The 13304-nt window shown below is 53.2% G+C and overlaps 1 protein-coding gene across 1 annotated transcript in view; it reads left to right on the top strand.

Annotated features, from left to right (window-relative positions):
• Dnai1 (dynein axonemal intermediate chain 1) overlaps positions 1 to 13304 on the top strand; it is a 70284-nt gene that overhangs the window by 50126 nt on the left and 6854 nt on the right. The window contains exons 13-16 of the mRNA XM_028884015.2: positions 6674 to 6921; positions 11918 to 12007; positions 12117 to 12207; positions 12821 to 12900. Of these exons, the coding sequence (XP_028739848.1) occupies positions 6674 to 6921; positions 11918 to 12007; positions 12117 to 12207; positions 12821 to 12900 (509 nt within the window). The remainder of the gene's footprint in view (positions 1 to 6673; positions 6922 to 11917; positions 12008 to 12116; positions 12208 to 12820; positions 12901 to 13304) is intronic.

Here is a 13304-nt window from a genome sequence, read left to right on the forward strand (position 1 = left end):
TCCACATCCCCAGCTCAGGGAGAAAGAGGCTGTCCGCAGGTGAAAGGGATGCAGGGATATTGGAGACAAAAGAGTCAGTTCAGGAAGAGATGGTCTCGAACAGCCGGGATGTGACTGTGCCAGCCTGTGAGACCAAAGGGGTCCGTTCCAGCTCATTAGCCAGCGCATAGCAGGGAAATGGAGACTCCTCAGGGTCTGCCAGGCGGGGATGGCATAGCAAATTCCAGAAACTCTGTGTGGTCCCGAGGCTACCCCACAGGAGATGAGGCAGGGAGCGTCCCACAGGTCCCCTGTTGGAAGGGCAAAGGAGCCAGCTGTCCTGCCCAGTCCTTCTCCGGGGCAGCACCTCAAAGGAGACCAACAGCAGCCCTAAAGTCCAAGCACTAAACTCATTCCTGCCCGGTCCCTTGAACTTGCCCAGGCCAGAGATACACTTGTAAGGATTTAAATCTTTCCCGATCATTTATTTGTCAGCTTCACTAATTAAGCCGTGTTAATTTCATTTACTGAAAATGGAAATTCATCCACCTCATTTCTCCCTGTTCACCCTCCACACACAGAATCCATCACTCCTTAGCTGCAGGCTGCGTAAAATTTACAGGACTAATTATGTTGTCAGGTCTCTTTGTAAATACAGTCCATAAAGGCCACTAGCTTGCCGGGTTGCAGTACAAGGGCATTTCGTTGTTAGTTTAATTACTGGTTAGTTATTTAGGTTCTCAAATGTTTGCCTCATTTTCCCTAAATCAAATTAAATGTCCCAATTGATGTATTCTGTCTCCCAGGCCTTGCTCTTCTTTCCCACACTGTTTAAATACAACTCCCAATCTGACAAGGATGCCTAGGAGCCCGGCTTGTCTGGTGCCTCCGGCCATGCCTGAGGTTTGGAACTTTCCTGGGATCAAGACCCTTTTCCATGGCAGCCTTGGGCCGGTCCTCTGCCTGTGGAAATCCCGACACACAAGGGGGCATTTCTGTTCCCAGAGTCGGAGGCAGCGGAGTGGGGGGCGGGGTGGGAAATGGAGAGAGTTTGCACTGCTGTTATCAGAAGGGCCGAGGACCGCGGCGGCCATTCGGCTGACGTCTAGAACTGCTTCGGTATCACCCAGGAAAAGGTGTCGTTGCTCTGGCTCCTAAAATTAGCGTTTGGGCCGCCCTTCCCGCAGGCCTCTGATGTTTGGTTCCCGTTGCTGCAGTAGCGGAGGACTACAAACACAATGGCTTAAGCACCACGTCTCTCCTGAGCTCTGGAGGCCAGACTCTGAAGATGGATTACACCGAGTTGAAGTCAGGTGTCAGCAGGACTGTGTTCCTTCTGGAGGCCCCCCAGGGAGCACCTGTTTCTTTTTCCGTTTCCAGCTCCTAGTGGCTGCCTGCATTCCGTGGCTCGTGGCCCCCTTCCAGCCAGCAACCGCATCACCCTGACATCGGCTTCTGCCGTCATGTCTGAGTCTCTGACTCGCTTGCCGCCTTCTTTCCCTTATAAGAACTCTTACGATTACATCAATCCCCCCGGATAATCCAAGATAATCTCCCCATCTCAAGGTCTTTAACTTAATCACATCTGCAAAGTCCCTTTTGCCATACAAAGTGACATATTTATAGGCCCCGGGGATTAGGATGTGGACATTTGTGGGGGGGCATTATTCTGCCTACTCCACGCCCCTCCAAGTGCCTCCTGCATGACTTAATAAGGGAGTCATCGAACAGCTGCTGCCTTGGAACCGGTCCTAGGCTGGCCTTGTTTGGGATGCCGCAGTACGAGAAGACGCCTGCCAGCCAAGGCTGGCATGGTATCTTTGTCTCTGCAGTTGGCACCTACTTCCTAATGACCACTGACCTGGTGTTAGCCTGGTGCCCCAACATGCCCTCCACCTGCCTTGCTCTCCGTGAGTCCGGAGTAGTTCCTCTGCAGCCAGAATGCTCTCCAGTGCCCACCCCTCAGAACCCAGAACTGCACGGGACAGGGGTGGTAGTTGTGGTCTGAGGCCCCCAGCGATAGGTTCCAGTTTAAGAAGATGATGATCTGTGTTGCTCACTGGATACTGTTTTGCCAGGGCTCCAGGAGCAGAGCTGAAGACAGTCAGAACTTTGGTCTACGGTAGAATTAAGACAGGTACATGAGGCCAGGCCTAGTGGCCTAGACATTGTAATCCCAGCTACTCAGGAGGCTGAAGCAGGATGGCAAGGTCATGGCCTGCCCCGGCCACAGAGTAAGTTTCAGGCCAGCCAGGGCAACTTAGTGACATCCCTGTTTTAAAAGAAAAAAATAAGAAGAGAACTAGGCTCAGTGATGTAGTACTTGCCTAGATTGAGTCCCCAGTAAGAGTAGCTGTCTGTCTGTCTGTCTGTCTGTCTCTCCCTCCCTCCGGCTCCCCGAGATGGTGATTTTAGATGATAAGGCTCTCTCAATAGGGGTTGATTCTCCCCCTGAAAACCTTGAGGATCACCAATGGGAGCCTCAGGGAGGCCAGGGGGACTGAGCAGCAGTGGGGTTAGCAGGAAACAGACTCGGTCACCAGGAAGAACGAGATGTGTGCCGAGACATGTTCCATCTTTACCTTCATCTTTTTCCATGCTTCATACTGATGGTGGGAAACAGCACTTTCTCGGAAGCCAGAGCCCTGGTAGCTGAATGTTCTGGAAGGATTCCCAGAGACTATCAAGACTAGTGGACTTCCTCACTCCTAGACCTTTCCCCTCCCTCTGTTCCACTGTCCGTTATACCTAGCCGCATGTACTTCCTGAAATCTCTCATTTTGTTCATTGGCCCCAAACTAGAGTCTTTGCCTTATTATACAAAGGGAAAGCTAGGTGACTCCCATCTGGGGTCACTGGAACTAGAAAGTCTGTGGCGTTAAGAGCAAAGCACCCCCAGGAGAGAGATCCAAGGCGTCCGATCTCATTGGTAACTGAGGCACTATGTGATCCTAATATCATACTGAGACTCCTGGTGACTTGGTTCGTGGTATACTGGGAATGTTGGGCAGCTGAGCAATGACATCGTCGGGCTTCTGGTGCCCTGGCTGATATCATTCTAAGATGTTTGGATGACTGGGCAATGATGACACTAACAGATGATGCCACGTGAGGATCATTCGTGGTTTGAGTAGTAATGTTGTCATTTAATGGTTTCTAGATAAGATGAGGATATCATGTGGGGTTGTTGGGGGTTGGAGCTGTGATGTCACATTGGGTAGACGTGTAAAGTGGAATCACGAGAACTCAACGAGCCACTGAGGTCAGGAATGAGGCATTCACAGTCAGATGAGGTTTCTCTCTGCTTTCTCGAAGTATTTGACAAAAGGAGCCTTGAACTAAAAGTCACAGAACCCATACTCTAACCAGGACTAGCAATTGTGCTCTGTATCAGGGAGGACTCCCTTTTGGTGGTGGCGGTGGGGTTGAGATAGGGTTTCCCTGTGTAGCCCTGGCTGTCCTGAAACTCTCTCTGTAGACCAGGCTGGCCTCCAACTCACAGAGATCACCTGCCTCTGTCTCCCAAGTGCTAGGATAAAAACATGCATCACCACCGACTCGCAAAGCACCACCTCACAAAGAGGACTCCTTTACTTGGAAGTGATGGAGACCTCCAAAGCCAGGTGGAGGAAGTGGGACTGAATCCCAGCATTCACTTGACCACCACATTAGTGTCATTGGTTGTTCTTTGTGGACCTTATCCATGACATCTGCTTCTCTCTGCACAGCCTCTCCCTTTATCACCCTTCACTGCCCTGTGCCTCACACACTGTTGAGTCCAGAACCCGGAGGTGTGTATTAGCTTTGCCAATAACCACCACACTATGCTGGCTGGCTCTGCCCCTTCCTCTGTCCTCTTCCATGTAAAGACCAAATTACCAGGCCTGGCAAGATGGCCCAGCAGGTAAAGGTGCTTGCCACCAAGTCTGATAAGCGAAGCCATATCCCTGCAACTCAGTAGAAGGAGAGAAATGACTCCCACACATTGTCCTCTGCCTTCCACGTGCTTGCCATGGCATGTGAGTGCCTCCACACACACAAATGAATAAACAAAAACAACTTCAAAGACCAGGTTAGCAGAGAAAGAGAAGTTCAGCTATTGAAAGGATACCATGTGGCATGTATTAGGCATGCAAGTAGACCCTTTTCCCCTCGGAGACCCAGTTTATTCACGTATTAAGTTAGTAGGCCCTAATGGCGGCTTCTTGTACCAGTGATTCAGCAAATCGGTCAGAGTTACTAAGTAGCCTAGGGCTCCCTACCCACCTTTCCTGGCTTCAGTGGTTGTGAGCACTGCGTGGAGTTTGTCTAGAGAAAGGAGCTCATCACCGCTACCTACCAAGGGGCCAGGCCCAGGGTGCTGCACTCAGCCTCACCCTGCTTCAGGCTGCGGTTGCCCCTCTTGCCTGTCCCGCTCGTACCCTGTGTCAGTCTTCTAGTATGGAGGACAGATTGGAATCAGAAACCCCAGTGGCTCCCCTCGAGCTGGTGACCTTGCAGGGCGAACCAGGAGCGAAAGGGTGGGAGGTAGGGAGAGGCAGGCCAGGTGCTCCGGGTCTGCTTGATGAACCCAAGGAGCAGCAGTGGCCATTTCTAGCCCTTCAAGAATGGCAATGGCCTTGGCCAGATCTAGATCTCTTCCCTTGGAGAACTAATCCTGGGGTCCACCCAGAAGCTCACAAATGGGCATACCGCCAGCTCCCCCCCACCTACTTCAAGGCAACCCCCTGCTGTGGCTTTGGCTTCAGGGTGTTGTGGGGTATCCACCAGGAAGAGTGCTTGGCCGTGGGTTTAAGCCGATAGAAAGTCTTAGCTGGCAGGTCACTGCTACACTGGATGCTCAGGATCCCGGGGTGGTACCAAGCCCTTCTCAGGGTGAGCTTTAGGCACAAAACCCATGTCCTGGGTTGACGCACCTCAGTAGCTAGAAGCAGAACCACGGAAGCTAAAGAGCAAGGTTAGTACATTCAGAGACTTTCCCAGAACTCCGGACTCGGGCAGATCAGATCTTTGTTTTAGTTTTGGCAGGTGGAGCTGTCTACGTGCTGAGTTTTATGGCCTGAACGGCACCTCCATCAGTTGGGCTAAGGCCTGGCCCTGTTACAAGGGGATCTTGAGGCCCCAAGCTCGCTTCCCCTAGGACAGAAACATTTTCCTTCCTGCGCCGCCTCCTCCGTGGCTCGGGCTGGACCCTAGAAACTCCCACTGTCAATGTGGCTCCTCCCTGCATGCAGGGAGTCTAGAGAAGGTTCCTGAACAGAGCCTCAGGACTAGTGATGATTCATCCCAGCAAAGGAAGGTGGGCTTTTCCATAAGCCTGGTCTTTGCAGAGTCTCTGGGTTGACAATACCTGGGGTGATAATGGCTGAGGTCATGTCCTGAGTGAGTCCAGGGACTATGTGGGATGCCTTGGAAATGAGACAGAAAGAAATGACTACCCCAAACTTATCAAGTTGGCCTTGCTTTCCATATCTTCCCCACACCACTGAACACCTCAGGACTGGTTACTTCGCAGTTCATGGCCAGGCTCTGCAGCCATTAGGCTAGAGGAGGAAGCCCCGGAACAGGGAAAATGGAAAGGTCAAGGCTGCCTGGGGTAGGATGTACAAGATGGAGGACCGCACTAGCAGTCTATCTTCTATCTTTCCAGCTCTGGCTCCTTGAGCTTGGCGAGGCTGGAGGTCTGGACAGCAAGAGAACTGGACGTGAGGGCTGGGTCTATGTGCTGCCCAATAGTTGGGTATCTGGATAGTCACTACGAATGCAGGGGATGACGTGGGCAGGTTGGGAAGAGGACCTTTGCTGAGTGCTCCATCATTGATCACCAAGATCTGCTCTTGGGCTGGGTGGGCCTGTGGAAGCCTGACCTGCTTGGCTAGAGACTTCCAGATACTGGAGTTCTGCTTAGAGCCCGAGCACAGCTCCTCTTGGGAACTGTGGGGTGAAGTTACGAGGAGATGCTTACAGGTGGCCAGCATGGGCTGACCTCAGACAACAGCATGCCTTTGTTGCTTTGTCCTGATTGCTGAGCTGGAGACCGAAATCGGGGCTTTGTGTACCCCTGCCCCGTCCTGTTCCTCTTCTCCCTCTCTCCTCTCCCCCTTCCTGCCTCTCCTCCTTGCTCTCCCTCCCCCTCCTCTTAACTAAATTTCCCAGGCTGGCCTTGAACCTGCAATCCTCCTGCCTCAGCCCCCCCTAAGTGTGTTGGGACTGTAGGTCTATATCACCATGCCTGGTTGGACAACAGCACACTAGTTCATGCTTAATTCCTGTCCTTGGCTGAAGATTGGGAGGAACGTGGGTATCTGGGTATGTGTTGTACAGCAGCCTGCCCCTAACCTGGGTATCCGAATCCCTGCTGAGGATACTCCTGCTGAAATCCACTCCCACTCTGCAAACAGCAACCGCCTGAGCTTGCGCGCCCCTGTTCTGTGCCCTAGAGAGAATAGAGGGTGACTGTTGATGACTGGCCTAGCCACCTTTTCCAGCTGTTGGACCGATCTGTCCATCAGAAGAGAGGGCCAAACTCACACTTCCACTTCATAGTCACAGAAGGAAGGCCAAGAGGCTCCCACGTTCTCTGGCCGGCACAGCCAGGTGGGGCCTACTCATCTGGTGGGGTGCAAGCAAGGGGGCCTCCCTGGCAGAACAGATGAGCCGCCTTCATCTGCGGTCTCCCGTCTTCCCTGGCTAGATGACTTCATGAAGCAGAGCCGGGGCATGCTGCTGCTCTACAGTATGAAGAACCCCAGCTTCCCCGAGTACATCTTCAGCAGTGAGAGCGGCATCATGTGTCTAGACATACACGGAGACCACCCCTACCTGGTGGTTGCGGGCTACTACGACGGCAACGTGGCCATTTACAACCTCAAGAAACCTCATTCACAGCCCTGCTTCCGTAGCACCTCCAAGTCTGGCAAGCACACGGACCCTGTGTGGCAGGTCAGCCCAGGACCTGGTGGGAAGAGCATGTGGGCTCCGGGGCCACGCATGAGGGACCCTGGGGAGGAGAAAACCACGCGCAAGGGGCTGGGGACGTCAGGGATCCAGGCCAGGAGCTGGACACGAGAAGGGGCGGAGAAGGGCAAACGGGAGACTCGGGAGTTTTCTTTTAGAGCTGGAGTCTATGGGAGGTGGTGGTGGTGGCGGCCGCCGCCGGCGCACGCCCTAAATCCCAGCACTTGGGAGGCAGAGGCATGGAGATCTCTGAGTCTGAGGCCAGCCTGGTCTACAGAAAGAATTCCAGGATAGCCTGGGCTACACAGAGAAACCCTGTCTGGGGGAAAACAACAACAACAAAATAAACAAACACACTACAAAGAGCTGGCGTCTGCTGCCCATGAGTTCCATCATGAAGACCTTGACTGTCTGCCAAGACTCACTCGCTGATGTCATCAGTACCTCAGCAGCCAGAGCTGACACCTCCAGGACTTCCGGTTCCGGATCCTCACCTATAAAGTTCCGGGACCCAAAGGGACCTTCCTCTGCCACCTGAGCAAGATTTGGGGATGTTCCCAGATAGGAATGGCACTGCCTGTTGCATGCCCTCTGGGGGGCGCTGGAGAGTCTGGTGGGCAGTTGGTTCTTGAGTTGAGTTGTGGCATCTCTCTAGACAGGTTAGGCAAAGCTTTTGTCTTACTTGGAGAGCAGGCCATCTCCACTGTGTCCCAAAGGCTCCACCTCTTTTTTTTTTTTTTGTGGTTCTTTTTTGTTTTGTTTTGTTTTGTTTTGTTTTTTGAGACAGGGTTTCTCTGTGTAGCTTTGCACCTTTCTTGGATCTCACTCTGTAGACCAGGCTGGCCTCGAACTCACAGAGATCCGCCTGGCTCTGCCTCCCGAGTGCTGGGATTAAAGGCGTGTGACACCACCGCCCGGCAAGGCTCCACCTCTTTAAGCCATGGAGCACCCTCATGGGCAGGTCTGAGAGAATCTGAGGTTGGATTTCTGCCTCAAATTTCCCTGAGTCTCTGGTCTCTTCAGGCAATACTCGGGACTCTGTCTTCCTCTGCCCTCGTGCCCCAACAATCTTTTTTTTCCCAAGACAGGGTTTCTCTGTGTAGCTTTGCGCCTTTCCTCTGGAGCCCAGATTGGCCTCAAACTCAGAGTTCCACCTGCCTCTGCCTCCCAAGTGCTAGGATTAAAGGTGTATGCCACCACCGCCCGGCCACCCCAATGATCTTTAGGCAGGTGTTTTGTGCTCACCTCTTCTGGCCCTGAGTCCATTGCCCCCAGCACGGGATATGCACTCCAGATAGGCCAGATCGGAGAGTAGGCTTCCTAGGCCCCAGGGACATGGCACCCTCTCAGCCTCAGCTTTTCCCCAGAGCCTGGGGCAAATGGTGTCAAAGAGGAAGCCCTCAGGCCACATACCTTTCTGATCTCACTCTACAAAGCAGGGCCAAGAGGTTCTGTCCACCCGAAAGTCCACATCCCAATTCATTATCTCCATGCACATGGAACTCTCCAGAAATGAAGAGGATGTCACCAAAGGCTTCAGAGCCCTTGACTCTGCTCCCCCAGCCTAGACAGCCCAAGGCCAAGCATGAAGCATCCATAGTTGACTTGACCACCCTCCCTCTCCTCAAATCCAGGATTGTGGGGTCGATCCCGACCAAGCACCCTGTTCCTCCTCTGCCATGTTCTCTAAATCAAACAGCAGGGTGCAGAGTCGTCCCGGAATACTCAGTTTACCTGGACAGGATGGTCTGCTCTCCTCTGTCCTGCCAGGAAAACAGGGCAGCTATCTTTGCGAAATCCAGGCTCAGGCTGCCGTCATGGCCCGGAACCTGAGAGGAGCCATCTGTCACTCATCTATCCACTTCCTGTTTCCTTCTTTCCTCTCATCCCCTCCATCATCCATCCATCCATTAACTCTGCCCTGTTTGCTCCTGTAGTGGCTGAGAGGCTGAAGGGCCTCTGGAGGCAGGCAGACCTCTCTGTGCTGAATGTGAGCGTGCAGAGAGCTGGAGGCCGGAGGCCACGAGCTCTTTCTAGAGGAAATAACCTCTGATCTGGATTTTTGTTTTATTCTATTTTTTTTTGAGACGGAGTCTCCCTGCATAGCCCTGGTTGTCCTGGAACTCACTGTGTAGACCAGCCCATCCTTGAACTCACAGAGATCCTCCTGCCTCTGCCTCTGGAATGCTGGGATTAAAGGTGTGCGCCACCGCACCTGGCTCCTGATCTGGATTTTAAAGGATGTCACCGTGACAAAAGGAGTCCCTGGCAATAATAAAGGGCCTCACGCATAGCGACCCTCCGGGGAACAGGACATCATTCAGAGCATGTGAAGGGGGGGGAGGGAAGAGCTGAGGAGGGGCAGGCACCCAGGCGGGAGTGGGCTTAGCTTGGGCATTACACAGCAGCGTTTTCAAATAAAAGCACAACATATAGATGAGAGCAGAACTGCTCTGACAAAGCCAGGGCCTCGCTTCCCTACCGGTCGGTCCCCGTTGTCCTCTCTGCTGCCTCTTGCGGTTCTTCCTGGGGGGTGGCGGGGGGTGGGGCTAAGACATCCTATGAGCGTAGTTGGAAAATCACAATCATCAGAGGATTCGGGTGGAGGTGTAACAGTCACGACAGTGGTTTGGAAAGGCATCTGGCTACAGCATGAAAACTTTCGAAGGCTGGGGAAGGGCAGAGGTAGTGGAGATGGAGATGTGGACACGGGGTGGGAAGCTGCTGGGGCAGGGGCATCAACAGAAGGAGCTGCTTAGACGTGGGGAAAGGGAAGAGCCGTGTTGCTGGGATTTGGGGTGCCCAGTCGGGCATCAGCAGATGTGGGAAATGGCAGGGAGGAACATGTGTGACCAGAGATGAACAGAAAAGGCAGAGGAGAAGCTCCAGTGTGCTATTAGAACCCTGGGGCTTTAAGACAAGCCTGACTGGTTGAATGAGATGTCCAAGACCTGAGAACCAGGTCCTTCTTAAAGGGACTGTGCTGTGTGTCTGGACACAAGACTTCGTTATGGACTCAGTCGCCAGTCTGGGGCAGTCTGTTGTGTTGGCCACTGGAAGCCACGGGAGGCTGTGGAGCCCGGGTTTTAAGACTGCTCCTGTCCTGTAGTGCACAGGCTCCTTCCCTAGGTGGCCCGCATGGGTGCCTGAGCCCTGATCAAACCCTACTGTGAAGCCTTAACCAGGAACACTCCGTGCTGTACAGTTCTAGAAAGGGAACAGGAAGAAAGTATGAGGAGAGACTGACCGGTCCAGCGCTCTGTCATGATCAGATACGGGGGAGAAGAAGAGGAATTCTGTGCAGTGCTCCCACACTGGTCCCTGGGTGCTCACTGATTCTCTGGCCCCTGTTGGTAAACCTTCCCTCTCCACTTTATCCCTCCCCCTCACCTCCACTGTTGGAGTGCGTGTGTAATTTGCACACACACACACACACACACACACACACACACACACACACACTGGGCATGAGGCTGCTAAGTGGGGTGTGAAATACAATTTCCATGAGTGCCGGCGTCTGCTCATTAAACACTTCCCTTTGCAGCTCCCCTGCGCCTCTTACAGCCTGGCCTTTGACATCTTTCGTCCCCTCCCCCCTTTAAAGGGACCGTGTTTGCACAGAACGGGGAAGTGGGCTCGAGATCCATCCATGTTGTGCGTTCCCGCCTCTGCAGCATCCTGGCCTCCCTGAGAAAGCAAAAAAGAACCCGCTACCCAGACAGGCCCAGGCAGGACTCAGCCTTGCCTCCTGCAGCGACTCCAATCTGATTCACCAGGCCTAGGGGCTGGATGGAGACACACACACACACACACACACACACACACACACACACACACCAGCAGCCATGGTGACAGCTGCGGTTGCAGGCAACAGCAGTTACAGGCAACAGGCCTGGCTTCTTGGCCTCCCTCTCTGGACCTCAGCTTGTGACAGAGGGAGGGGACTGGACAGGGGTCCCAGCATGGGGGGTCTGGAGGGAGTCGGAGGATGGAAGGCTCTGGGCACCCAGCCCCACCCCGGCTTTCTGGGACTTGGCTTGGCCAAGCCTCCACATCTGGCAACAGAAACTCGAGCCTCAAGCGTGTCATCTTCATAAGACAACAGCTCTGTCTCCAAAACACTTTCCCATATGTTTGCTTCCAGCCCCGAGAAGACGGGTGGGGCAGGATAATTAACCCGGATTTGCAGATGGAGAAATGCAGCTCAAATCTGGGATTTGGGAGCAAGATTCTGGGAGCAGGAGCTGGTGTCGGTTTGAAGGTGGGAACAAAGGAGACTTTCACGAGAAAGGCCAAGCCTAGCAGAGGGGACCGACTCCCTCCCCTCACCCACTGAGCAGGGAACAAGCCCTACAGAAGCTTGCAGCCCACCTTCCGAGGACGATGGCGGTAATGAGGATATTAGCTAGCTAGAGATTTTGTTCGTTTTTTGAGACAGGGTCTTGCTGTTTAGCCTGGGCTGGTTTAGAACTCATGATCCCCCTGCCTCAGTCTTCTGAATGCTGGGAGTCAGTTCACACAATGGCATCAAACCGAAGGTGTGGCTGCATTAGCTGGTATTTTTTGAACATTTACTATGGGCAGTGTTCTGAAGATTTTACACACACTTGATCTTTTCCTTCTCACATGTTCTCATGACTTCCATTTCCTAAGTGAAAAGCTAGTTGTGGTGCTCTGACCTTTCCATGGCTGTGTGGGGAGATTAAACCCAGAACCAGAACTTCCCATACCTAGACTGCTAGAACCGAACACAGAAAGAAGTACCACTCCTGCCAAAAGCGCATCCTAGGGCAATGCTCTGGCTGATACTGGGGCCCCAGGTTGGAAACAGAGCTGAGTGAAATGAGACTGGGAGGTCTCACTATAGAGTTCTGGAAAATGGGCTCCCAGAAACTTCTAGCTGAGCCCCGGATGGGCACATGGGGTGCCCCGCCTGCCGCCCTAACTCAACACCCTAACAGAGTGGCTTGTGATATTTCAGGTCAAATGGCAGAAGGACGACATGGACAACAACCTTAACTTCTTCTCTGTGTCCTCTGACGGCAGGATTGTGTCATGGACCCTCGTAAAGGTGCCTGTTTCCCAGATAAGGGTCATGGAGGGGTGGAGTGGGAGGAGCTAAGTGGCAAAGAGCTACTGAACCCATCCCCCCTCACCTGTCCCATCCTCTCTGACTGCAGAGTGAGCTGGTTCACACGGACGTCATCAAGCTGAAGGCAGAGGGGAGCAGCGCCACAGATATCCCTGAGGGCTTGCAGCTGCACACTGTAGGTAGGAACCCCAGCCCTCACACCTCCAGCCTGACGAGACCCGTTCAGCCCCAGCACCCCAGGATCAGTGACAGTGGCCATTTACCTTCCCAATGCTCTCCCCTCCTTTGTACTGGAGCCTAGACTGGAGGAGACAGAAAAGCCCAATGTTATGGGCGGGGCCCTTGACCATTGGCACACACCGCTCTTCAGGCAGGTCCCTTCCCATGTGCAGACCCTGCTCTTGTTTATGCAGATCAGGTGCTGCTCTGCAGATCCATCCCTGTTTATGCAGATCTAAGCCCTGTTTACCCAGATCCTGTCCCTGTTTACTCAATTCCTACCCTGTTTATGCAGAGTCTATCCCTGTTTGCACAGACCATGTCCCTGTTTGCAGACCCCCATCCCTGTTTACTGTGACCCTGACCCTGCTTAACTCAATTCCTGCCTTGTTTACCCAGTCCCCCATTCTTGTCTGCAAAGTCCTAACTGCCTAGGGCAAGCAAGCCCGTGGTCCAGTTTCTGTTTTCCTGGCCCGAGCCCAGCCTTTACAGCCTAGTTCTTTTTGTCCTGCACTGGGCTGGGTGGGAGGTTCCCTGGGAGAACCAGGCTAAGTCTGGCCCTCTTCTTCCTAGGCTGTGGCACTGCCTTTGATTTCCACAGGGAGATCGACTACATGTTCCTGGTGGGCACAGAGGAGGGGAAAATCTACAAGGTGAGGCAGCATGCTCCGTCAGCTCCTCACAGGGCCACGTGGACCTCAGCACCCAGGGAGGGTGTAGTACTCAACACATCCCCTTCTGACACCATCTAGTGTTCACTCTTCTGGAAGCCTTTTGTGGGGGAGAAGGATGCATTTCTTTTTTTAAAAGTTTTTTTTAATTGGTGTGTGTGTGTTTTGTGAACACCCATGTCATAGTGTGCATGTGGAGGTCAAAGGACAACTTTGTGGCCTGTGGGGCTCTAACTCAGGTCTTCAGATTTGGTGGCAAGGACTTTCAGCCACTGAGCCGTCCTGCAAGCTCTTTTTTTTTTTAAACATTTATTTATTTAGTGGTGGCGTTGGGGACGCATGCACGCCACAGTACATGTATGGAGCTCAGCAGATAGCTTGTGCTT

This window comes from Peromyscus leucopus, chromosome 2 (assembly GCF_004664715.2).
Source record: "Peromyscus leucopus breed LL Stock chromosome 2, UCI_PerLeu_2.1, whole genome shotgun sequence".
Classification (NCBI taxonomy): domain Eukaryota; kingdom Metazoa; phylum Chordata; class Mammalia; order Rodentia; family Cricetidae; genus Peromyscus; species Peromyscus leucopus.